Here is a 26,815-nt window from a genome sequence, read left to right as displayed (position 1 = left end):
GCCAGTATATTAGTCCCCTTACAATTTAGGTGCAATCCGTCCTTCTTGTACAGGTCACTTCTACCCCAAAAGAGATTCCAATGATCCAAAAATGTGAATTCTTCTCCCATACACCAGCTCCTCAGCCATGCATTCATCTGCTCTCTCCTCCTATTCCTGCCCTCGCTAGCTCGTAGCACTGGGAGTAAGTTGATGAGTATTATCTTTACTGTTTTCCATGTCTCCGCTGTATCGTTGGCAAATTTTGAAATTTTACTCTGCATCCCAAAGTCCAAATTATTTACATATCTCTAGCTCAAAAAAACCCCAATGGTCCTGGCAGTGACCATTGGGGAACCTCACTGTTTACCATTCTCAGAAATGTTCATTCGCCACACCTTGCTGTTTTAAGCAAATGTTTTTTTTTATCCAAGTTGCATAGACTGTCCTGTTTTAATGTGGTATTTGGTTAAATGTTTTCCTAAATATCTAGATAGTATCCATTGCATTCCCTTCAACAATTGTTACTTCTTAAACAATTCAATTAGTTTAAACACAATATGTCTTTTACAAATCCATTCTGGTTCTCCTTCATTAATTCAAATCAGTCCAAAGTCTGTTAAATTTTGTCTTGATTCTTGATTGTAAAACATTGCACCTCACCACTGATTAGCCATCAGTGTCTTTCCACACTTCCTTGAACAAGTGTGTCATATTTGCCACTTTCAAATCCTTGACCACCCTTTCATGACCTCCTTGTACAAAGGGAACTTTGGAAGACTATGACAACTCCTTTGGCTGTCACCTCTCCAATTCCTTTCACAATCTAAAATGCAAACTGATTTATCAAGCCAAATCCAGCCTTTTCAATACATCTTTTCAATTTTCACCCTATCCACTACTTTTACCATTTCCCCTTGTAATGATTTTTTTCAGCATCCTCTTCCTCAGTGAACAGTAATGGAAAGCACAAATTAAACTTCTAGTCCTGTCCTGCATCTCTAAACCTATATCACCATGTTTACTCTAACAGGCCCCACTCTACCTCTTACTACTACTTATATACCAGGAGAAGATATTGGCACTCTGTTTTATGTTAACCACTACTTTATTCTCGTGTTCTCCCTTTGCCAGTCTTACTTCCTCTTCACTTTTTTCCCCAACCTGGTAGTTGACCTGGATCTCACTTGAAGAATTCATTTGCCCTACAGTTAGATAGAAAATATAATGAAAAAAACTCACTTCATCATAAATGGAACTTTAGCTCTGGTTTGCCTAACCTTTCCCTCTTGTTGGAATGTAACTAACTCTTACTGAAACATCTCCTCCTTAAAGATCATCCAGCGTTCCATTAAAATGTTTTCCTGTCAAACATGGTTCAATTCTACCCTGATTAGATTCTCTCTGGTCCCATTAAAATTGGCTGTCTTCCAATTTAGAAGCTCTACTTTAAGAGTGTTCCTCCCTCTTCTCCAATAATGATCCAAACCGGAATACAGGATGATGTGTCTAGATGTTTTTTCCTGGTGGAAGTGTTCTACCTGCACAACTCCATCTGTGCCTGCCTGTCGGAAGTTTCTCTGTGCTGCTTGGTCTATGTGTTCCACATCGACACTATTGAGTACATGTCTTTGATGTAGGTTCCACATAAAATACTGATTTTGTCTCAACTGGAATATTGTGTCCAATTCTGAGCATCTTTTAGGAAGGATATGAATACAATAGAGGGTGCACAATAAATTTAGGGAAATGGTTCCAAGGATGAGGAACTACAGTAAGGTGGATATTGTAGAAGTTTGCAGAATTCTTCTTGGAAGCGATTCAGAAGGGATTTGACAGAAGAAACCATGAAGGGTCTGGACAGAGTCAATTGGGAGAAACTTGCCATTGACAAAATGATTCAAATTCAAAGTTTAAGTTGGTAGCATTTGTTAGACTGTGAGTAGTTTCACATCTGGAATGAACTGCCTGAAATTAGGATGGAGGCAGATTCAACTGAGGCTTCCTTAGAGAATTGGTAATGAGGGGAAAAGGTCTGAAGCACTGGAGGGAAAAAGATGGAATATGTGAATGAGTGAGCTCTTCTCACACAGCTAGCCCAGGCAGGATGGTCTGAAGGTGTAACCATTCTCAAATTCTATTCTACCAATCTTTGATGGACACTGCTGAGTCTGTAACTGAACTGCTTGGCCTGTGTCTGGGCTACTCAATCCATTCTGGCTTTACTGTCTCCATGACTGGACTGCTGAGTCCACACCTGTAACTTTCTGGCTATGTTTGTTATTCTGCTTCTTGTTTTGCTCTGAGCTGTGTTCTGACATATTTTATATTTGCTTTAGAAATGACCGATCATTTAGGGAAACATGGGGATGGTGTGAAGGACATCGCATTCCAAGTAGAAGACTGTAACTTCCTGGTGAAGGTATGAATCAAAATGGAGGTGTGCAAAGCACTGGGTCTGCAGGGGCAGTGGCATAAGATTGTCACAAGTCACTCCCTTTGGTTTGTACAACATGCACTGTGAGGACGAGGTGAATTTTCCTTTTAAACCGATCCCTATTTTGGTAGTCACCCTTTCAGGATTGAGCTTGATTCTGTGAAATCAGGGTTGTTGCTCTGTAATTTTGATGATTTAAAAGGTAGCCAGTGAAGTATCGCTATAAAAACAGTGGGGAAACAGTTGTCTGGATTAGATTCCCTACAGTTTGGAAGCAGGCCATTTGGCCCAACAAGTCCAGACCGACCCTCCGAAGAGTAACCCACCCAGACCCATTCCCCTACCCTGTATTTACCCCTGACTAATGCACCTAATACTATGCTGGAAATGTGTTGCTGGAAAAGCGCAACAGGTCAGGCAGCATCCAGGGAACAGGAGAATCGACGTTTCGGGCATAAGCCCTTCTTCAGGATACTATGGGCAATTTAGCATGTCCACTTCACCTGGCCTGCACACCTTTGGATTTTGGGAGGAAACCCACACAGCCACGGGGAGAATGTACAAACTCCACAGACAGTCACCTGAGGCTGGAATCGAACTTGGGTCCCCGTGCCACTGTCTAATTGTGTGCCTCTTTGGATTTTCTGGATCGGTGCTATCAAATTCACAATACTGTTTTGAAAACCCCCATTTCTGTGCAGTTCTGAACTTGGTGAAATCTGATGCACCAAGAGTCCATTACTAGTTGCTTCTCGGTGATGTGCCGTTCTCCCAGTCACTCTGAGTTAATGATTTCCTTCTGGCTCAGACATTACAGAAACCTAGTTCATCACCCTCATACCAGCTATTTCTCAATCGTTCTCCAAACAGCTGCTGTCAATTGTGTGCACTCTGATCTTTGCCACTGCAGCTCACGGTCAAGGCCTGTCCTCATTTCAATTTTCTGATGCTGCAAACTGCTGCCCAGCTGATGGAGTCAGAAGATTGACTTCCTGGTTACAGGCCAGGGATCTCCTGGCACCACACTGCTGTTAGCTGCTCTGAGTGGCAGCTACATACCTCTGCGCTGATTCATCACAAAGAACCCTGCCTTCCCATGGGGGTAAAAACATGTCCTGAATCACTAAGAGCTCAGTGTCTGGGATATTCCTAAGAAGGCATTCTCCTATTGCCCTCATTATTCTGTTTCTTTACAAAATCTTACATTTATGTCAAGATTGCAATGGAAAGGAATATCCCAGAACATATCATAATTACTTGTATATTAGAATTGGCACCGTGCCAGAAAGGGGAAGATTAAGAAAAAAATGACTGACAGAACACTTGGATATTCAAAGTCTTAAAAAGCTAGCCAACCTCAGGGAAGATTTCCCAGAGTGTAGGATGCAAATTACAAGAAGCTCAGGTTGTCAGGAAGGTGAAAGGAGCAGTGAGAGAAAGGAAGACCATTATCAAACGAATAGCATCACTTGGAGGAGATACAATGCTGGAAGGGATTTCAGCCAACAGTGTGGTGAAGATATGTAAAGTTCAGCATGAGGCTAAGAGGAGCTAATATAAGTTAATAATAGTCAGGATTCTATTTGAATACAACTTCGTTTTGATATGATACCATCTTCAGAGTTTTGTGAAAGCATACAGAGGATAGAGAATTGAAAAGCTTAGAATAATCAACTTAATGGCTCTGGTATAGTAGAGATTGCAAAAGATGCTCTCATGAACATCCTCTACAAAAAAAGTCACAATTCTGACACCAAAATAGAAACAGAAAATGTAATTTTAAAGCAAATCTGTCAGTGTCTGAAAGGATGGTTAATGTTCAGAACACTATCTGTCTGGTTGTCCTTTATCTTTTCCTTAGAAGCTGTAGCTTACAACACTTAATTGTTGAGGTGAAAATTTCACTTAAAATCGATCACAACATCAGCTTGTCCCTTAAATTAGGGCTCTTTTGTCTGACTTATTGGTGATGTAGACTGACGTTTGATCTGACTAAGTGGGGAGGAAGGGCTAAAATTGATGGCAATATTTTACCTCTATTTGCAGAAAGCAAAGGAGCAGGGAGCCATCATCATGAAGGAGCCATGGATTGAGGAGGATAGCTATGGCAAAGTGAAGTATGCTGTTCTGAAAACGGTAAGTACAGCAGGAATTTCCCGGTAAAATCCCTGAAAGAATAATGTTTCAGGAGTAAACATATTCTCAAGTTCCCAGTATCCTGCCACCAAATTGATTCAATGGTCCTGGGACCAAAGAGGGGAGTCAAAGTAGTCATGACTCCTATTTGTGCTGACTATTGAGGGACTCTTGCTGGGCATGTGGAGTGAGAGCAAGAAGAGACTTAGCAGTATCCTTCCAAAATCAAACATTCTGCTTAATCATAGAATTCTCTAAAGTGCGGAAGCAGGCCATTTGACCAATTGAATCCACACTGACCTCTGAAAATCATCCCACACAGACCCACCTCCCTACCCCACATTTTTCTTCCCTAACCTGCAAATCCCTGGACACCGTGAGCAATTCAGCATGGCCAATCGACCGAACCTGTGCATCTTTGGACTGTGAGAGGAAACTGGAGCACGCAGAGGAAATCCACACAGACACGAGGAGAATGTGCAAACTCCTCACAGACAGTCAGTCAAGAGAGGAGTCATACCTGAGTCCCTGGTGCTGTGAGGCAGCAGTGCTAACCACTGAGCCACAACGCTGCCCATGCTGTCACTCTGAGTGAGGCAATGGTGGGCAGCCAATATCAGGTTTGTCCACTTCAGCATTGGTCTGTGCCGAACCAGTCTAGGTTTGATTGAACCTTCGTGACATCTGAAATACTGGTCAGAAACATTCCCAGGACACATTGGGGTTGCTCAGTGCCCACTGTTCCAACTTCAGTCCGTCTTAAACACCTGGCCCATAAAACTCAAATGGGGCAAAATTGGGAAAGAGCTGAAAATGTGTTGCTGGAAAAGCGCAGCAGGTCAGGCGGTATCCAAGGAGCGGGAGAATCGATGTTTCAGGCATGAGCCCTTCTTCAGGGTTCTTCAGAGCCTGAAGAAGGGCTCATGCCTGAACCGTCGATTCTCCTGCTCCTTGGATACTGCCTGACCTGCTGCACATTTCCAGCAGCACATTTTCAGCTCTGATCTCCAGCATCTGCAGTCCTCACTTTCTCCTAGAAGATTTTAACCTACTGCGAATCCTCTTGCAAGGATATCTTCCTTGAAGCTCTCTTCCTCCCTCTAGAAGGCCTGAAGAAGGGCTCATGCCCGAAACGTCGATTCTCTTACTCCTTGGATGCTGCCTGACGTGATGCGCTTTTCCAGCAACACATTTTCAGCTCTGATCTCTAGCATCTGCAGTCCTCACTTTTTCCCAAAATTGGGAAAGGAACAGTAAATGTAGGGCCTACAACTAGGCTTCTTGGATTATTTAATATAATCTGAAAGTTACATTCAGTTATAATAGAACAATCATTCTGATCCTCTCTTATTCCTTCACAGCTCCAAGTCCCTCGTTCTGCATAGTCTTCCAATTCATGATATTGAAAGATTGAATCCTGGAATTGCAAAATGAATCGAAGATGCAGAATTTCTCATCTTCTCAGCCTTTCCCTTCCCTTATGGTCCATGGACTGTGTGCCACCTCCTGATTTACTTCCAATCCTTCCTCTGAACCATGACGACATGAATGGATTGCACACAATGAATCCTGACAAGTTAACAAACCCCAGATGCCAAGATCACAGATAGCACTGTGTGTTTCTAACACCTTCTGCTCTGCTCTTGTTTCCAGTATGGGGATACAACACACACTTTTGTGGAGTACCTAGGGCCTTACCGTGGCCTCTTCCTACCTGGATACATGAAACCTCTCTTCAAGGATACACTTCTTTCCAAGCTGTGAGTGGATCAATATATTCAGAAATTTTTTACTTAGGCAAAATATTTAAAGGCTAGTGCAAAAAATGTGGTCATCAGCAAGTAGCACACCGGCAGCCTGTAGGAGATATGAGAAAGGTCACCCTAATTTAGGGGACATTACCACATTGAAATGGAGAAGTGTGCAGTAGCTACATTTTGTTAAGAATCCCTGCAGTGTGGAAGCTGGCCATTTGGCTCTTTGAGTCCACCCCCTGCCTATTCCTATGACCCTACATTTCCCATGGCTAGCCCACCTAGCCTATACTGGCCCTGGATACTATGGGCAATTTAGCATATCTAATCCACCTAACCTGCACATTCTGGACTGTGGGAAGAAACTGGAGCACCCGGAAGAAACCCACACAGGCAATGGGGAGAACATGCAAACACCACACAGACAGTTGCCCGAGGATGGAATTGAACCCAGGTCGCTGGCACTGTGAGGTAATGATGCTAACCACTGAGCCACTGTACCTCCCCTCAATGCTTTGAGCAGGACCATTGTTCCAGTTAGTCCCTCATTCTTAGGAATATTGTAACACAGCGACAATGCAAATGTAAGTCGTGTACTCTGTTTTCAGGGAAGGTATTTAAATGTAATGCACTTAGACAAGTTATGCATGCATTTTATGGACTGTGCACCTGATGAAATGATGGATCATCTGCATTGAAACTGACATTACATGTATGTTCCAGACCCCCTGTGAATCTGAATTTCATTGATCACATCGTGGGAAACCAGCCAGATGATGAGATGGTGCCCGTGGTAGAATGGTATGATCCAGTCTCTCACACAACATATAAACACAGCAATAGTCTAGGCCATTTACCCCATCATGCTTGTTCTGCCATTTGATAAGATTATGGTGATCTGATTGAGTCTTCTACTTGCCTGTTACTCCCATATAAATTTTAACTTCATTGTCAATCAATAAACTACAGAAAACAAAAAAGTGGCTGGCAAAACTCAGCAGGTCGGTGGGGAGAAAGCACAGTCAACGTTTCAAGTCCAGTGATTCTTCATCAGATACTATTTAACACAGCCTTTAAAATATTCAATGACCCGGTCTCCACCTGGAATTCCACAGACTGCTACCCCTCTGAGGTATTAGTCTGTGAAATTCCCTGCCATCTCCATAGCTCGTCATGGTGTAAAATTGATTTTGTCGATTTATCTCCATCACCTTCTTTCCTATCGGGAACCTTCAACATCTGCTTTCTCGAGAGTAATAGTGAAAACCATACCTGGTAGTTGAATAAAAAGATGCTCTTGTCCTAAAGAAGACAATTGCATGTTAGCATTTACATACAAGTTATCAGGAGACTAGAGGAAACACTTAAAGGATGTCCTTCTTGAAAAATGCAATGTTCTTCCACCTTCTGAGAATATTTTAACCAAGGCTATGAAAGCAGGAAAAGAAACATCCACAAGAGGTGCCAATTGTTTTCACTGTCTCTGATCAGCCCAGATGGAGGCCAAGTGCAAACAGCATGTGAAACACCACCCACCCATCTCTTCAAACCACCTGTCATAGTTGTGGTGGAATGTACAAATCGAGCATTGGAGTATATAGTGTATAGAGTGGAAGGAGGTCACTGATCCAAGTAACTGCCTAAGAAGGAGACAAGTTATATTGCTAGCCAAGCTGTTCCAGTACTGTTCCAACACTGGCATTTACCCAACAATGTGGAAAATGTATGTCCTGTACATAAAAAGCAGGACAAATCCAACCAGCCAATTACCACTCAATCAGTCTCCTATCAGTCATCAGTAAAGTGATGGAAGGTGTCATCAACAGTGCTATCAAGCAGCACCTGCTCAGCAATAACAGCAATAATGATGTCCGGTTTGGGTTCCACCAGGGTTACTCAACTCCTGACCTCATTACAGTCTTGGTGGAGTAGCAGAAAGCATAAGGGACTGTCAGAGAATACAGGAGGAGATAGATAGACTGGAGAGTTGGGCGGAAAAGTGGCAGATGGTTTTCAATCCAGACAAATGTGAGGTGATGCATTTAGGCAAGACTAATTCTAGAGCAAATTATACAATGAATGGAAGAGCCTTGGGAAAAGTTAATGGGCAGAGAGATCTGGGAGTGCAGGTTCATTGTACCCTGAAGGTTGCTGCACAGGTGGATAGAGTGGTTAAGAAGGCATATAGTATGCTTGCCTTCATTGGACGGGGTATTGAGTATAAGAGCTGGCAAGTCATGTTAAAATTGTACAAGACATTGGTTCAGCCGCATTTAGAATACTGTTTACAGTTCTGGTCACCACATTACCAAAAGGATGTGGAAGCTTTGGAGAGGGTGCAGAGAAGGTTTACGAGGATGTTGCGTGGTATGGAAGGTGCTAGCTATGAAGAGAAATTGAGTAGGTTAGGTTTATTTTCATTAGAAAAAAGGAGATTGGGGGGGATCATTTTGAGGTTTACAAAATCATGAAGGGCATAGACAGGGTGAATAGAGACATGCTTTTTCCCAGGGTGCAGGATTCAATAACGAGAGGTCACGCTTTCAAAATGAGAGGTGGAAAGTTTAATGGGGATACACGCGGCAAGTACTTCACACAGAGGGTGGTGGGCATTTGGAACGCGTTGCCAGCAGAGGTGGTAGAGGCAGGCACAGTAGATTCATTTATGATGCGTCTGGACAGATGTATGAGTAGGTGGGGAGCAGAGGAACACAGATGCTTAGGAATTGGGCGACAGGTTTAGAGAGTGGATTTGGATCAGCTCAGGCTTGGAGGGCCAAAGGGCCTGTTCCTGGGCTGTAAATTTTCTTTGTTTCTTTCTATGAACAAAGGGAGCAAATATATGGGAACACCACCACTTTCAAGTTCCCTGCCAAGCCACTCGCCATCCTGATTTGGAAATATATTGCCATTTCTTCACTGTTGCTGGGTCAAAATCCTGGAATTCCCTCTCTAAGGGCATTGTGGGTCAACCCACAGTAGGTGGACTGCAGATGTTCAAGAAAGTGACGCTCACATCCCATAAATGAATAAATTTTTAAAATCCCATACCAATACCAGGAGGATGGTGTGAGACATGGTCCTTGGTGATCGGTCTAGACATAAACTCTACACAGTTGGGACAACACTGTGAGCAATAGTCACAATTATTTATCCATGCAGCAAACACATTGCTTCACAGAAGCATGAGTAAAAGGGATGCCTAACCATAGGGCTGAACCCTTGGTCAAAGAGATAAGGTTTAATGTTAGTTTTACAGCAAGAAAACAGGAGAGGTTTAGGGTTGGAATCCCAGCGATTAGGAACCTGGGCAGGTCAAGCCACAGCTATGAATGATGGGGCATGTGGGAGGGGGGAACGGACAACATTGTGAACAGGCTATTAGCACCAGACACTGGCCAGAGGTTAGTGACGTTGGTGCCTGTTGGCACAGAGTTTGTGTCAGTACCCAAAGACAATGGTTTTGATTGTCCCAATATTTTACCGGAGGAGTTTATACTGTGTAGAGCAGTGGGTGTGCAATAGTCTAGGATGTGAACTTCATAGCTGGTGCAGTTTGGATACAGTGTGGTCAGATCAGGGCAGCTTCGATCATGTACTCCTATATGGTGATGGTGAGTCAATCCAATCTCTAATCTTCATCTAGTGAGGGCAAGGAGCTTCAGGTTACACACTCCTGGAGCAGTATGGATCACAGAGTCCACAATGGGCTCTGGTTAAAAAAAGAGCATCAGTATAAACTCCTGAAGACTGGGAGAATCCAGAGGCACACAGCATGACATGAGGATTAAATACGAGAGTGTGAAAAATGTATACTCAACTACACGTCAGAGGAGGACTCTATGTAGACTGACATTTACAAATGCTGATATATGGAGAAGCTGAAAGTTAAGAATTGGTCCCTCCTTTAGACACAGTCCGTAGCAGCTGTGATGTTAAATCTTGTGATCCACAGTGACTGTGCCTCAGTAATACAAGCTGTAATCTTTTCCTCAGGTACCAGAACTGTCTGAAGTTTCACCGATACTGGTCAGTGGATGACAAACAAATCCACTCCAATTACAGTTCCTTGCGCTCCATTGTTGTGGCCAACTATGAGGAGACCATCAAAATGCCCATCAATGAGCCAGCAGCTGGAAAGAAAAAATCCCAAATCCAGGTCTGAGTGCCAGTCACTGCCTTGGCATCAATTTTTTATTTGTCACATCATTAACCAGCAATAATGTTCAGTTAGGAGGGGGAGCATTTAAAAACTGTGCTGGACAGGGATAGGAAAAGACAAGATGGACTCTAAGTTGGGTTGGGACGATCTTTGAGTGTTAACTGAATTAGAATTTGAAAGTGTCAACAAATGTGAAACAACGTACTGAATGGTAAGGCTGAGATTTTTAGGTTTTGTAATCAGCATTACATGGGGCAACTTTCACCTACTTAGTTCTCTGAGTTGGATCGCAGGCAGGATTTCTTTTCAATTTGAAGTCTTCCAAATGGATCTGGAATGAACAACTGTACCTCCCTCCCAAATCAGCAAGGAGCTTCATTCCCGAATATAAAGGGCGGCATGAATGGGTGTGTACAATTTTCTGGAGTGCAGACGAACTGCATGTTTAGCATGCCCAGAAGCTCCTGATAGGGCAGAGACAGTCGGATCTGCATTTGAGTTTAGATTTTAAAAGCAAACGTGATAGGCATTTTTAATGGCTGCTTGTGTTCTTTATCCAATTGGCATATGTCTTTCACGAGTCACTTGATTGTACTGTTGTGGTTCTGTTCGCCGAGCTGGAAGTTTTTGTTGCAAACGTTTCGTCCCCTGGCTAGGCGACATCATCAGTGCTTGGGAGCCTCCTGCGAAGCGCTTCTTTGATGTTTCCTCCGGTGTTTATAGTGGCCTGTCCCTGCCGCTTCCGGTTGTCAGTTTCAGCTGTCCGCTGTAGTGGTTGGTATATTGGGTCCAGGTCGATGTGTTTGTTGATGGAGTTTGTGGATGAATGCCATGCCTCTAGGAATTCCCTGGCTGTTCTCTGTCTGGCTTGCCCTATGATAGTAGTGTTGTCCCAGTCGAATTCATGTTGCTTGTTGTCTGCATGTGTGGCTACCAAGGATAGCTGGTCGTGTCGTTTCGAGGCTAGTTGATGTTCATGTATGCGGATTGTTAGCTGTCTCCCTGTTTGTCCTATATAGTGTTTGAGCACCCGAGCTACAAATCTTCGCACAAACTTTGAACTTGATTGTACTGTTAATTTTACCCCATGCTCTTTTTTGAAACTAGAAGGTTTGTCAATCACGGCACTCTGCAGATGGTGTGTTCAGAGGGAAGGGAGGCAAATGCTGGGGCGGCAGACAGGTCAGCAGTCTTGTGCTCTCCTGCTCATACTCACTCCCCCCACCACCACCACATTTACTGAAAGGGCTATTATACCCCATTGATTGAAGAGGCTATTGGAATCTCTTCTTTCCAATTATGGCTGCACCACTAATCCTCCAGAGGCAAAGTAAGATCTGAATGCCTGTCCAATCCTGGAAGACCTCATCATTACATCAGGGGTTTTACATGTGGTAAAATCACCATAGTCCCAGCAGACCTTGGGGCTAGTCTCTCAAAGTGAGAGAGAGACACACAGCTTGTGGTTTATCAATTTGTTTAACCTGAGGGTCACCATACCTCATGTGAGGGGAGAGATTGAGAAGGAGAATCCTTCATGGTAACCTCAGCCAGTGCAGGGATGGGACCTGTGCTTTTGGCATCATTTTGTACTGTGGTATTGTATGAAGGACAATCCAGAGAAAATGTTACTCGTTTGGTTACATCTGTTAGGATACCATGAGCCACTTCTGCAGCCTCTGGAATATCCCCTTGGAATAACGGAGTGGATCCACTCTCTGAATCAGTAGAGCATAGATCTTGAGCTCTGCTATGTGCTGCAAGGTGACATTCATCAGGAGCAGTCATGATTAACAGTGGCCTGAACATTGGTTGCACCATTCTGTCATCATGGGGTTGTGCCTAGTCAGAAAAGAACTCTCCTCACTAGCATTCCATGCAGGATCTCCTGTTGTAGAGCATGGTAAGGGATGGGAATGTTGATTAGGCAGAGTGATAAAGTATGTCAGTATCAAATATCGAAACACATTATTTCAAATGAGAGTGCCTAGCAGATTGTTGATTGATTTATCTCACTTTCCAACCTTCTCTTGCTCTAGGAGTATGTAGATTACAATGGTGGACCCGGAGTGCAGCACATTGCTCTCAACACCTCTGATATCATTCAGTCCGTGAGTCTAATAGTTATATTTCCTCCTTAGCCCTCAGTTCATCTGATATAATCATTGTATTTGTGTCATGTACATTGTGACGTAAATAGTGACAAATTTAATTAATAGCTTGGGGAGATGATGACTTAGTGGTATTATAGTTAGACTGTTAATCCAGATAATGTCCTGGGGACCTGGATTCGAATCCCACCATAACAGATGGTGAAATATGAATTTAATAAATATCTGGAATTAAGAATCAAATGATGATCATGAAACCATTGCTGATTGTAAGGAAAAACTCATCTGGTTCACTAATATCCTTCAGTGAAGGAATGTACCATCCTTACCTGGTCTGGCCTACACATGACTCCAGAGCCACAGCAATGTCATTAATTTTTAAACTGCCCTCTAGGTAATTAGGGATGGGCAATAAACGCTGCCTAGCCAGTGATGCCCTCATCCCATGACTGAATAAAGGAAAACAATTAAAGATAGTCCTTCCTGATATTTACTAGACAGTGAATTGGCCATGCTAAACTGCCCGTAGTGTTAGGTGAAGGGGTAAAATGTAGGGAAATGGGTCTGGGTGGGTTGCGCTTCGGAGGGTCGATGTGGACTTGTTGGGCCGAAGGGCCTGTTTCCACACTGTAAGTAATCTAATCTAATCTAATCTAATCTAGTAATCTGAAAAAGATCCAGTGTGTCTTTGTATGAGGCAGGAGTTTGTGGCTTTATGTTGAACTTCACTGTGTATTGGTCCTTTTTTTTTTCTGGTTCTGGATAGGGACCAACCATTAAAATGACACTCTTGCCAATTCCCATATCAGTTAAGATATACTGCAACATACAAAACTACATGATATTAGGATTACCAGCTTCACATCATTCACAATCCTCCATCACTGTTTGGCTCATAACATTGGTCAACAGCTAGAAAAAGGTGGCCTAAACCAATACACATATTATTTGCTAATCACAAAGCTGCTACTGGAGTGATAGAATCATAGGCTGATGTCTCATTGGAAATGTATGGATCTACCAATCACTCATGCTGACAAATAGTTCATTCCTGACAAGAGCAAAGCATCCTAATGTGCCTTCCCTGTGGTAGGAAGTGGGAGCATGTCAGACAATAGGAGCTCTGTTTGTTCTGCAGCCATTAGTTTTACACTGCTGGTTAGACCAGAAAATAAAAAAAGTTTCTGATCCTCTTTCCCTGAGGACCCTCTACTTCACTGTGTTTTATCCCATTTATAGCAACAGGTGGTGCTCTTGTACTTTGTGCATTTTGTAACTATCTAAGTCGATACATTGTCCTCTGCTGGTTGTTGTTAGAAAAACACTTGCCCAACTGAACTTTTTCCATCACTCAGCAGCACTTTAAGTCTAAAGTATGAATTCTTCTCACAGAGAACAGTCACAGGGATACCTGGTGTTATGAGCATAATGCTCCCTTGTCCTGCGCCATTTTCCGTGTGTGTGTGTGTGTGTGTGTGTTCTGATTTGGAGATCCCGGTGTTGGACTGGGGTGTACAAAGTTAAAAATCACACAACACCAGGTTATAGTCCAACAGGTTTAATTGGAAGCACTAGCTTTCGGAGCGACGCTCCTTCATCAGGTAGTTGTGGAGGACACAAATCTAAGGTACAGAATTCATTCTGGTGTAGGAAGGGACCATACAGCACGTTTAGTCCAAGCTGGCCCCTGGAAATATCCAGTGAATTCCATCCCACCACTGCTTTCCTAAAGTCCTTCAAGCTTTTATTTCTCTCAAGTGCTTATCTTATCACTTTTTCAAATTATTGACTATGTCAAGAAGCAATGTGAGTGCCCTCCCCCTGTGTCCATCCCTTGGTCTGTCTACATGTCTCCCAGTTACCCATCCTGCTCTTTGGACTGTGTAATTGTCTCCTAGTCTCATGCCTGGCTTTGTGTTAAAATGCAATAATTCTGTTATCATTCTGACAATCTTTTGGTGACATTGCTATTTGTCAAGGGCTGTGGTTTTAAGATTGACTGATTACTGTTGCTATCTGCTGACAGATCACAAGTTTAAAAAGCCGTGGCATGGAGTTCCTGATGGCACCAGACACCTACTATGATCAGCTGAAAGAAAAATTAAAGACCGCGAAAATCAAAGTTAAAGAGGACCTTAAGAAGTTACAGGTACATCTGAAGAGATTTGCAAATGCGGAGGCTAGATATTACACACAGCTAAACCAGTAACAAAACTCAGCAATGGAGAAATCACCTCAATACTATTAAGTTTCACAAAAAGGAACGATGTACTGTACTCAGTTAAGTACATGTCATGAATGGTGTTTGTATTATCCAGTGCAGACAAGCCTATTGCAGAAAACAAGGCAATGGTGCAAACAATACAGCACAATCACCTTCACAAAATAATCCCAGTGAGAGTTGTGATGAATGGAAAGGGTTTATTTTGTTGTGAGATATTATTTTTCCTCTGGCGATAACTTGGGTACAAATTCAACTTCTCAGCAAAACCATGCCTGATATTAATTCCCTCAGTCACATTGCCTCTAAAAGCTTTCAAATGTTTTGTTTTACTGATTTCTGGTCTAAATACATAAAACTGTTCCTTGTGTTCCCACAATGTTCATAAAGAAATAAAAATAGACTCTTGTTTATTTTAAACTTCCTGGGCCACGTGCCATTGCTGTACTGGTGCCTGGAGGTCCGGATTTCTAGTTCAGTGGTAAAGAAATGATACATTGGAGAGCCACCGGGCCTGGGAGTGTAGACTATCTGTCTCTGGAAATGCCCAGCTGTTTGTTGGCACCTGCCAGAGGTTGTACTTCTATTGCTAACCTCGGGATTTCAAGCATGTTGGCAACTGCCTGCTTGAATTTGGCATTAATTCCTGTGAGAAATAAATGACCTGGCCTTGGAACACTTTAAACATTGAGCCTTGTAACTAATTTCTGTTTCCATTTGCACAGCCCTTTACCCTCATTTACCAAAACAGTGGAATACGAGTTTGAGTGGGTGATGATTGCTCTTTATAAAACTCAGATGATAATGTAAATACCTATCTGAGTGAAGTCCTGGCTGTCGAGACACAAATCTATTGGAAATCTGGTTAGAGGGAAGGCAGAAAAAAAAGTTTTGTTCAATGGGTGATGGAGGCAATGAGGCAGATTGTGAGGAATTTCATCTTGTTTTTATGGAGCAATAACCTCATAGAAATGGCACATTACCCCCTTTTGCCATCACTATGGCCAGGTAAAGCTAGCTTTGGCCAACCGCTGAGTTATCAGATAGAAACATAGGAGATAGGAACTAGTGCTGGACATTCTTTCTCCTGGGCCTGCTCCGCTATTCACCTAGTTCATGGCTGATCATCTTCCTCAATGCCATTTTTCTCATGATATCTTTAATATCAACACCTATCACTATCTGCCTTGAATGAGTGAACTTTCACAGACCCTAGGGGTAGAAAATTCCAAATATTCATCACACTCCGTGACGAATTTCCACTGCACCTCAGTTCTAAATGGCCTACCCTTTATTCAGAGGCAATCCCATCATCTCGAAGTTCTCCCCCACCCTTAGCGCAATGACCAGCTGAGGTAACATCCTCCCTGTATCTTCCCAGCTCAGCCCTTTAAGAATTATATATATTTCAATGAGATCACCTTTCATTCCTTTACATGTTAGTTATTCCAGGTTTGATCTTGACAGTCTCTCCTTAGAGGACCATTGAGCTATATAGCAGGGATCAGGCTGGTGACCCTTTGTTGCACTCCCTCAATATTAAGAGTATTGTTCTTTAGGTAAGAAGGCCAGAATTATACACAATCGCCAGCCTGAGTAATGTGGAAAGATAATTTTTTTTTCGCCATCTGAGGAGAGTACTGGTTTTAGTACAGACATCAGCTGGTCATTTGGCCAGCAAGGAGCCAAAAGGCGAATTACCGTTCTTTGTCTGGGGAATGAAATAGCACGTGTCATCGCAGTGATTCCAATTAACCAGCAGGGGGCATTGGCAGTCCAGCTTCTTTACCACTTCTCCAGGCTCCATTAATGCTGGAAATGTTGCCATTGAAGACTGTCAGACTGCTCTGTGGATTTTGTTTCCCAAGCAGTGTGTCAGATGAATGTTAATGTAGTACCCCAAAGTGAACTGGGTCTGCTATTGGGCACTATCACTTAGACGCTGCGATGTGTCGGGGATAATTAAAATCATTTCCTTTTGCCTATAGTAGCCAGTGATGAGAGTGAATGTGTGCAAGTTGGAAACTGTTCATTGTACGTCACTGTCTGTAACGTAACAGGAACTCAAGATTCTTGTGGATTTTGACGAGAAGGGCTACCTGCTACAGATCTTCACCAAACCTGTCCAAGATAGGCCCACACTCTTCCTGGAGGTCATACAGAGATATAATCACAATGTGAGTATAGCACCCATAGTGCACATGTAGGGAAGGTGAACATTGATTTTATCCCAGACTGTCTACACTTTAGCTATTGTTGGATGGTTTTATGTGTGTATTTTATGGTTTGGTACATCGATATGAAATTTCTTTATCTGTCAAAAACAGCATTCAATGGATATTGGCCCTACCACCATACTCTCTTGCTACTGTACTGCACGTCTCCAGCCAGTTTGGAACCATGAAAATGAATGATGCAGACGTTCATTAGGAATTGATCACCTTTATAAACAGGACCGTCACCTCCATTTCTAAATAGTTGTTTACTTTTGCAATCTCAATCTTTCTCTAGAACATTTACAAAGACAGACTTTCCTCAAATTCCTGCTAGGCCCAGTCACAGTGCCCAGAATATTCTCTGGAGCTCACCCTTTGCCCAGTTACTGACCACTGATCCTCACTTTATCCCTCCTCCAGCTAGAACCTCACCCTGGCTGGGCTGTCATGGTAATGAGCTGCCTTCTTGAACCGCTGCAGTTCGTATGCTTTAGATTGACCCATAATGCCCATAGGAAAGGAATTCCAGGATTTTGACCAAGTGACACTGAAGGAATGGCAAAATATTTCCAAATCAGGATGGTAAGAAACTTGGATAGGAACTTTCAGGTGGTGTTCTCATATATTTGCTGCTCTGGTCCTTATCAATGGAAGTGGTTTTGGTTTGGTAAGAACTTTCTAAGGTGCCTTGGTGAATTGCTGTTTTGTAGGTGTTACACACTGCTGCTAATATGCCTCAGTGATGATGGGTGGGAGGGAATATTTGTGGATGTGGTGCCAGTCAAGCATGTTGCTCTGTCCTAGATGCACTCACCCAGGCTAGTAGAGAGTATTCCATCATACTCCTGACTTGTGCTTTATAGATGGTGGACCGGTTTTGGGGAGCTAAGTTATTTGCTGCAGGATTCCTAACCTCTGACCTGGTCTTGTAGCCACAATATTTAATTACGGGTAGTCCAGTTTCTGGTCTGCTAATAAAGGTGATCACTTTTCGCTGGTAGTACACTTCAGCTCTTCAATTTTGTTTTAGACTGATTTAACAAATAAGGAGTGAGAGGAAAAGGAATCTTGAAATTTATAGTTGTAACTGACTTCCCTTCACATCCTCAACAGCATGATGCCTGATTGGGCATAGAGCCCCTCTTTCCAGTGTCATTCAGCCACTTTTCTACTTGGCCATGCACCACTAATCATAGTTAGGTTGAGATAGCAGTGGAGGTAGCAAATGTATCAAACACTAGCATTTCCAGCTCTCTCATCCCTCTCGAAATCACAAAATCCAGCTTATTAACAGACCCTTCAATACCAAAAGGCCACGTTTCAGGTGTGAGTGTAGACAGCGAGGGCAGAGCCACTCATTGTGAGAGCATAAACTGAGTCCTCTCCTACACAACCACACAGTTTTGTAGCAAGGGTCACTGGCAGTGAGTAAATGCAGGAAGAAAGCTGATTTTGCAAGATGGGAGGCAGTCATGGCATCCTCCCTATAAACAGTAACTGACCACAAAGCAGAGAGTGACCCTTGACTTCCTGGCTTTTACGGTTTGGTGCTTTTACCTGTTAAACTGTTGTTGTGAACAAAGTTGGAGTTTGAATCGATGCCCAGACATTTTATCTGGCTGTGACACTCAGCTGATCGAACAAAGTAATGTGAAAAACACAATAAAACTAGTGGAAGACTTGGACCAAACAATAATCATTGATTCACAGAAAACTCAGCACCTGAGAGTCAACAGTCTCACCCTGAGTCAGCAACATTGCTGCATCCAGCATTTGTTCAGCCAGGTTTACCGAGCAATATAAACACAGACAGAATGCTAGTCTGGCAGCATTTGTGGAGAGAAAACCAAGTTAACATTTGGGTCCAGTGGCCCTTCTTTAGAACAGTTTTGAAGAAACTACATCTGAAACATTAACTCTGTTTCTCTCTCTACAGATGATGAGTTTCTCTAGCAATTTCTGTTTTTGTTATAGATTCCCAGCATCTGAAATTGTTTTATTTCAGCGTCAGGAAACATCATTTTTGATGAACAATGTGTCTCATAACTGGTCTTTTTTTGAAGGGCTTCGGTGCTGGAAACTTCAAATCATTGTTTGAAGCGATTGAATACGATCAGGATGCAAGAGGAAACCTCACTGTTTATACCGCCGACAGAAAAGAACAGCGATATTACTGAAATAACTGGCCGGAAAATCACTAAACATGCTAAGAGGTTCCATATTTGTATCTTCTGTCTTGAAGAACTCTTCGTGTTCTTTAACCTTTCCTTTATCCTACAGACTCTAGAACATTCACCTAAGCCTGGTGATAGCTGATCATGGTTTTTAATTCATCATTCTTGCACCATACCCACAATCAGATTAAACAAAAAAAGGAATTCCCTTCACACGATGGCTGAATTTAACACATGAAATCACTGTATTTAATAAATGTGGCCACCTACCCAATTCACTGAGGTTCATTATTTAATATTGTAACTTTCACAATACAGATCGTTTGTCGGGATTAGCAGAATCCACAGTTTTTTGTTTCCTTGAAATGGTTAGAGAGGAGCCAAGGCACTTTGATGGTTTTAATTGACTATAATGACCTTTTGATCTGTCCCACATACTTGTGATACTTTGAATATCATAATGTACACACTCTGTACTCCACCCAATACCATACAGTTGATGAGTTAGAAATCGCTACCAATCCAATTGTTGGTGGTGGAGGGGGGGAGAGTGTTGGAACCTTCCTCTCAGACTGATCTTAAAGATCACACTGGTCCTGTACACTGTCTCCCACAGGAGAAAATCACTCCCACCACCCTACAACCACATCCAGAAGCAGGTTCTTCTGAAGAAGTTTAGCAAACTGGAATTTACCACCCAAGATACTAGCCCATTCCAGAATTAACTCTTCAATGAGAAAGGGATCAGCTCTTGACATCAATTTAAAATAATGACCTTTTGTCTTTCCTAACAAATTGGTATCTCCTCCTCTCTGAATTGAGTCCAGTTACACAGTATAGTCTCTCCTCATGCCTGACCCCCCCCCCCCCCCCCCCCCCCCCCCCCACACCCGGGAAACGTGCCTGAGGCCTGCATCAGCCTAACTGGCCAGGAGGATGGAGAGGAAGGCCAAGGGCCTGCTATTGTCAAGAGGGGAAGCTCCATTATGTCTGAGCAGGTCCTGGGCATGGGGGCAGCCAGCAAGGTGCCAGCCTGTATTTCAAAACCGTGCCATCAACAAGCTACATTGTGGCCAGCTACAAGTGATGGCCCAAGCAGGCAGTCTGGGACTTGATGAGAAAAGGCTCCCTGGAGCAGATCACAGAGGGTCAGGGAGGGGAAAGGCCATAGCTCAGAGGGGAAGGATCTGCAGAGACTACCAGGGTCAGGAAGCAGCATTTGTAGTAAGAGGGGCTGTAGAAAGTCATTTTATTAAATTTGTATTAAAAAAAATTAAAATGATTTAATTTACCAGTGTAAGGGAAGCTAGCAATTAAAGCATTTTAAATGATAACGTTTTAGCTTTTTTCTGATAAGGGAGTCCCATATAACTCAACTCCAGTTATGATATTGGTTCCTGTGAGAACCTGTTCTTCACTTAAAACCATTTTACTCAGAGTTGTAATTTTAAGGAACACAATCACAAGTTTAAATGAGAATTTAATGCAGCAGCGTAGTCTTTGTTAATGATTTCAATGTCTATTTATCCACAAGTACTGGGGCAGCACGGTGGCACAGTGGTTAACACTGCTGCCTCACTATGCCAGGGACCCGGGGTCAATTGCCGCCTCGGGCAACTGTCTGTGTGGAGCTTGCACATTCTCCTCATTTCTGCGTGGGTTTCCTCCGGATGCTCCGGTTTCCTCCCATAGTCCAAAGATGTGCAGGTTAGGTGAATTGGCCATGCTAAATTGCTCATAGTGTTAGGTGCATTAGTTGGGGTAAATGAAGGGGAATGGGTCTGGGTGGGTTTCTCTTTGGAGGGTCAGTGTGGGCCGAAGATCCTATTCCCACACTATAGGGAATCTAATCTAATCAAGGAGCACCAAAACAGATTAACTGGTTGTTAATACATTGATGTTCTTCGGAGCTTGTTGTGCGCAAATTGTCCACAACGTCTCCTACACATTGATCGCATTTGAAAAGAAAACTAAATTGGCTGTAAACACATTTTGATATGCCTTGTGTTTTGAAAGGTTTAATTAAAAACATTCTCCTTTTAGTTTACAAGTTGAAGGATCATTAAGAATTAAATGAGACCATTAAAATATTTGGTTTGAGATCAAGATATAACAGGTGTTTCCAATTACATTCTTTGTAGCAGCCACAAGGAATGCATCGAAGATTTGCTGCTAAAATGGATATAGACCTGGTCAAGAAGAGAAGGCCTTAGCTGCTGACTGTGATGGCATTCATCTTAGTCCTCACTACCTTTGCAAGGCTTATGTTTTACTATTAGCAGATTGCTTGAAATAACCACTATTCCAGCAACTCTGCACAGAAAGGCTATTAGAGTGCCAATGTGGCTACTATCTCACCAGTTGAATTATTTGAACAACTTGGTTTCCTAGTTCAGTGACGGTCAGCCCTGGTTGAATCTATTTTGATTTTTCAAAATCTTCCATCAGTTGCTGAACAATAGCCTACTAAAGAAAGTTGAATTCATTGGTGGTTCCAAGTTGGAAAAGAGCTGGTTGCATTCATATAGTTATGAATGGTCTTGTCAGGGATTGGTCATAAATGACATCTTCCAGGAATTAGTGTTGGTGTCACTGTTCCCCATATTTATCAATTACCTGGACAAAGGTAATAGGAACTGTCTGTAGGCTCACAGAAAATACAAAAATCACAGGAAGATCCAAACCGAATGGAGAAATGAGCTCATATCCAGCAAGTGCTTTTTAAAAATACGTTCATTAGTTTCCCAGATAGGAAAGAGAAAACCTTACAGAAATGTGTATTGAAACCAGACAAGTAGGTGAAGGAAACAAACGGAGAAACTCAGCAGATTCTGGCAGCACCTGTGGACATAAGCCAGAGTTAATGGTTTGGGCACATTCTTCAGAACTAGAAGCAGCAAGGAAAAGATAAGCTGGAAGGGGTGGAAAGAAGGAGCAAGTGGATAGGTAGGGAAGAAGCCCAGTTAGAAAAAAGAGAGACTGACAGAGGGCCATTGACAGTAAGTCAGGGAAGATGAGCTGGTGATAATAGAGATTGAGTAGTTGAAAAATGGGTTGGCTGTACTGAAAGCGGTAGCTGAATAACCTAGCTGTGATAAATTGTTAAGAGGTTCTTGGAATAGTACTGTGACCCTCATTACAAAAAGCAATAGTGTGTTTGAATCCATTGCCTTGATTACCAAATACAGAATAAAGAAAATGATTTGATCTCTAGTCAAGGCCTCATCTCCAATCAATGTTTGTCCCCATCAATAATGTTTGTCCCCTCTCAAGGCAATTGATAAAAGTTATTGGAAATGATTGGACAATTGTGAGAGTGATAACTAATGTAAAGACCCTTCAGTTAACAGTGTTGAGATCATTTTTACATTAAAAGACTCTTTACTTCAAGGAGACCATGTATGTGCATTTATTACCAATATTCAAAAAGCAGCTGGTCAAATTCCTGAATGGTTTCCAAGATATCTTTGCACAGAAGGTAAATGCATGTTGGAGAGTGTGTCAGTCACTACAGTTGCTTGAGAGCAAAATGAAATTTTCAAGTGTTCTTCCAAAACAGGCTTATTTTTCTGTTTATATTGTGCGCTGTTGGTCTTCTCTCCTTTTCCAAAAGTTTATACATAATTCAAGACACACACGTGACAGCATAAAGCAAAGGATGCTTTATGTCTCTCCTGATTTTTCTTTCCAAAGTCAATAAGTAGTTGATAACAAAATAACCTTTTCTCATTCCTCCTTCAATACAGATCGATTCAATAAGTCTCCCAACAGTTCTTGTACACTTTCTGCAAACGAGAGTTCACAGCCTGGGTAAAAACCAAAACTTGACTACAGTTGCAAAAATCAAAGCTTAAAGAATGAAGCATCAAGTCGTGGCTAAAAACGCTAGCCGCTAAAATACCAAGCTAATAAAACTGAGTGCAATCATTCTGGAAACTTGGATAAAGTCACAAGCTCCTCTTAACAGTCCTTATGCATAACAATTCATTCTGTACCAGCAGTATTCTTCGGAGGGGAGAATTTCCTATCTGCCTACAAGAGTCCCCACAGCCCAAACTCAAATGGCATCCTAGTATCTTTCAGCAATCTTTAAAATGCAATCAATTGTATTTGGATGTTGTGTCCATGAGGAAAGATCCTACAAGATGCCAAAGGGATGAATGATTTAAAGCTTTTAAATGTTTACGTTCCCTTTATCTGTAGTTTTTCTTTACCTTGCTAGTTTGCTTCCTTCTCCACGTACTGACCTTTGAATGGAAAATGGTCCTCTGAGTACTCATTATTCCTTGGTGCTTCATCAGTGATAATCTGGTGGGCTACTCTATGGAGAATTATGGAGACCGGCTTGAATGAGCTCGAGCTCAGGGGAAAAGCAGGAAATTGACAATAGACCTGTGCAGGCACAATGGGCTGATTGATCTCCTTTGCAATAATTCTGTGATTCTGTGAAGACTGTTTTATTCCAGAAGTTACATATATGCACTTCAAGTAACCAAGTGTTTCCCATGAATAATAACACCAGAACAAGTTGCACAGGAAAATAGAGTCAATAAACTGGCTATAGGAGTAGACAATTCAACCCCTCAAGTCTGTTCTGTCCATCAATTAGATCATGGCCAACCTGTGGTCTAATCCATAAACCTGCTTTTGACCCAAATCCCTTAATGCCTTTGCTTAACAAAAATTAATCTACCATGGCTTCAAGGGAAATAGGAACAAAAAAAACATATTTAATTGGGCCAATTTTCAGTTTTAATCAAGCTGAACAGGAAGTCCTAAAATGTTAACTAGACATAAATGTCTTTTTAAAAAGTTCACCTTTACTGCACTTACACATTATAGCATTAAATATTTCTAAGCATTAGCAACAAAGCAGATAGTAGAGTCATGATCTATTCTTTTGCCCTGTCCATCTGGCAGTTAGTGGGAAATCCAGTTTGTGTTGGAAAAAAGAAAGCTCTTCAAGCTGGAGAGACAGGTTCAGAGAACAAAATTTGTCTAATTGGTATAAATTATTGTGTGAGGTATGACAACCAGCAGCTTGTTGCCTCCTTTGACGTTGGAGCTCTTTGATGTCACACTTGATCAAATAGTGCCTTGATGTCAAGGGGAGTCATTCTTGCTTCACCAGTTAGCTCCTTTGTCCATGTTTGGATGAAAATTTAATGAGGTTAGGAGACAAGCGATATGGATTGAACCCAAACTGAGTTGTCAGTGAGCAGGTTATTAGTAAGCAAGTGCTAACTGATAGCACTGTTGATAATCTCTTCCATCAGCCAGGTTGGATTTGACTTGTATTTGTGGGCAGGACATAGCTGGGCATTTTCCACATCAATAGGTAAATGGGAATCTTGTACTTCATTTGGAATATTCTGGCTGGAGGCATTGCAAGTTCTGGAGTGTAAGTCTTCAATATCATTGCCAGAATGTTGTCAGGGTTCACAGCTTTTACAGCATCCATTGCATTCAGCCATTTTGTGATCGCATGTAGAGTGAATCCAATTGGCTGAAGACTGATATCTCAGGGACCTCAGCAGCAGACCAAGATGTATCATTTACTCAGCACTTCCATCTGAAAGTGAATGTGAATGCTTCAGCCATGTCTTGTACACTGATGTGCTGAGCTATCCCATCTTTTGAGAATGAGGATATTCTGAGAGCCGTCTTCAGCTATTATTTGTTTAATTATCCACTGCCATTCATAGGAGTAAGTGAGGACTGCAGATGCTGGAGATCAGAGTCGAAAAGAGTGGTGCTGAAAAGCTGGTCAGGCAGCATACGAGGAGCAGGCAAGTCGACGTTTTGACCATAAGCTCTTCATCGGGAATGTCGACTTTCCTGCTCCAGGGATGTTGCCTGACCTTCTTTTCCAGCACCACTCTTTTCAACACCACCATTCATAACTGGATAGGAGCATAACGCCTAAATTTGATCTGTTAGTTGTGGGATCACTTAGACCCATCAATTGGTGCTTCTGTTATTTGGCAAAGAAATAATCCTGTCTTGCAACTTTAAAAGGTTGACATCTCAATTTGAGTTGAATCTGATGCTGCTCCTCCCCACAGGTAGTTGGTAATGATGATGATGGGGCTATTCTGGTCATGTGGGTTTCAGACTGTAGTTGAATATAGTTTTGCTGCTGCTGTTGAAGGCCAACAGTGGCTTATGGATGCCCAGTTGAGTTGCTCGATCAGTTGAAATCTATCACCTTTGATATGGTGGTAATGCCACACAAGTTGGAGGGAATGCTTTACCTAAGAATGGGACTTCATCTGCAAAGGACTGGACAATGATTACTCCTACAAATATTGCCACAGACATTCAATGTGAGAGGACTGCTAAGTATTACAATCATTAAGTTGATTAACATGGGCTAGTGGCCATTTCTTTGGTCTTGGATGGTAGTACAAAAGAGTGGAATTGGTCAGTTTGATAAACAAGTCAACAATTTTATACTTAGGAGACAACTGGAGGAGTAGTGAGATTCGATTTCTCATTGCATTCCTGCTTTCACAGCTGGAGCACATGGGCCTCTGGATTACTCAAACAGTTACATCATCAAAATACTGCTTTCCTCCCTGACTTAACTTCCTGATTGACAAAACTAAAGATTTAAACCTCTCACCCATAGATAGAGACCATCACATTTCAGGATCTTAATTTATTTGACCCAAGAAAAGTTTCAGGTTATTTACATGAATGTATTTCTATTGAAATAAACTGAAGTAACTAGCAGCTAAATATTTACAACAGGAATGTACTCGAATGAGAATTGCTCTCCCAGATTTACACAATGGATATCAAGTAAAACATCTTGAAATTATTTTATTACTGCAATTTCAGCAAGAGATTGATGCCAGAGAAGCCCTAATTTTCAGAAGACAATAGCCAGTTTGATTAACTGCTGAACTGGGATGTTCATTAACAAGACTTCAGGCTCCCGTCTTGTTGGGACAAGCTAATACAATCGAGAAAAATCAAGGAGGCAAGTCAAAGAGCAAGAACGTTTTCAAACCCCGTGTCAACTACATTAAAAGAATGCTTGAAGGAAAAGCATTACAAATAGCATGCCCTGGGTCATTCCACATACTTTCCAGTTAATTTAAAACTTTTCAGTATGGTAACTATTGTAATTTAGAGAAATGTGACAAGTCAATTTGTACAGATCAACCGTCTACAACATCAAAGTATTAAGATTATTTAATTTGGTACAGCATTTCTTGAGCAAATATTATTCCCTAAATCAAATATTATGTATATGCTTTATCATTAAAGGGATCGTGTACACAAAATGGTTACTCTATTAACACTCACTGCATTTCAGATTAAAAGCCTTGAGATCAGTGCTGGGTCCTCTACTTTTTGACATTTACATAAATGATTTGGATATGAGCATAAGAGGTACAGTTAGTAAGTTTGCAGATGACACCAAAATTGGAGGTGTAGTGGACAGCGAAGAGGGTTACCTCAGATTACAACAGGATCTGGACCAGATGGGGCCATTGGGCTGAGAAGTGGCAGATGGAGTTTAATTCAGATAAATGCAAGGTGCTACATTTTGGGAAAGCAAATCTTAGCAGGACATATACACTTAAAGGTAAGTTCCTAGGGAGTGTTGCTGAACA

General features: G+C 42.1%; 1 protein-coding gene across 2 annotated transcripts in view; it reads left to right on the top strand.

Annotated features, from left to right (window-relative positions):
* The window catches only part of hpda (4-hydroxyphenylpyruvate dioxygenase a), a 35,715-nt gene extending 16,251 nt beyond the window's left edge, over positions 1-19,464 (top strand). For both annotated transcript variants that reach the window (XM_043718664.1, XM_043718663.1), the window contains exons 6-14: positions 2,319-2,401; positions 4,463-4,552; positions 6,206-6,312; positions 7,030-7,107; positions 10,303-10,465; positions 12,508-12,579; positions 14,606-14,728; positions 16,861-16,977; positions 19,080-19,464. In XM_043718664.1, the coding sequence (XP_043574599.1) occupies positions 2,319-2,401; positions 4,463-4,552; positions 6,206-6,312; positions 7,030-7,107; positions 10,303-10,465; positions 12,508-12,579; positions 14,606-14,728; positions 16,861-16,977; positions 19,080-19,193 (947 nt within the window). In that variant the 3' untranslated portion in view covers positions 19,194-19,464. The remainder of the gene's footprint in view (positions 1-2,318; positions 2,402-4,462; positions 4,553-6,205; positions 6,313-7,029; positions 7,108-10,302; positions 10,466-12,507; positions 12,580-14,605; positions 14,729-16,860; positions 16,978-19,079) is intronic.
* Positions 19,465-26,815: the final 7,351 nt, after the last annotated feature.

Source organism: Chiloscyllium plagiosum, chromosome 28 (genome assembly GCF_004010195.1).
Source record: "Chiloscyllium plagiosum isolate BGI_BamShark_2017 chromosome 28, ASM401019v2, whole genome shotgun sequence".
In the NCBI taxonomy this organism is placed as follows: Eukaryota; Metazoa; Chordata; class Chondrichthyes; order Orectolobiformes; family Hemiscylliidae; genus Chiloscyllium; species Chiloscyllium plagiosum.
The sequence above is the reverse complement of the archived record's forward strand: the minus strand, read 5'-3'. Positions and strand labels throughout refer to the sequence as shown.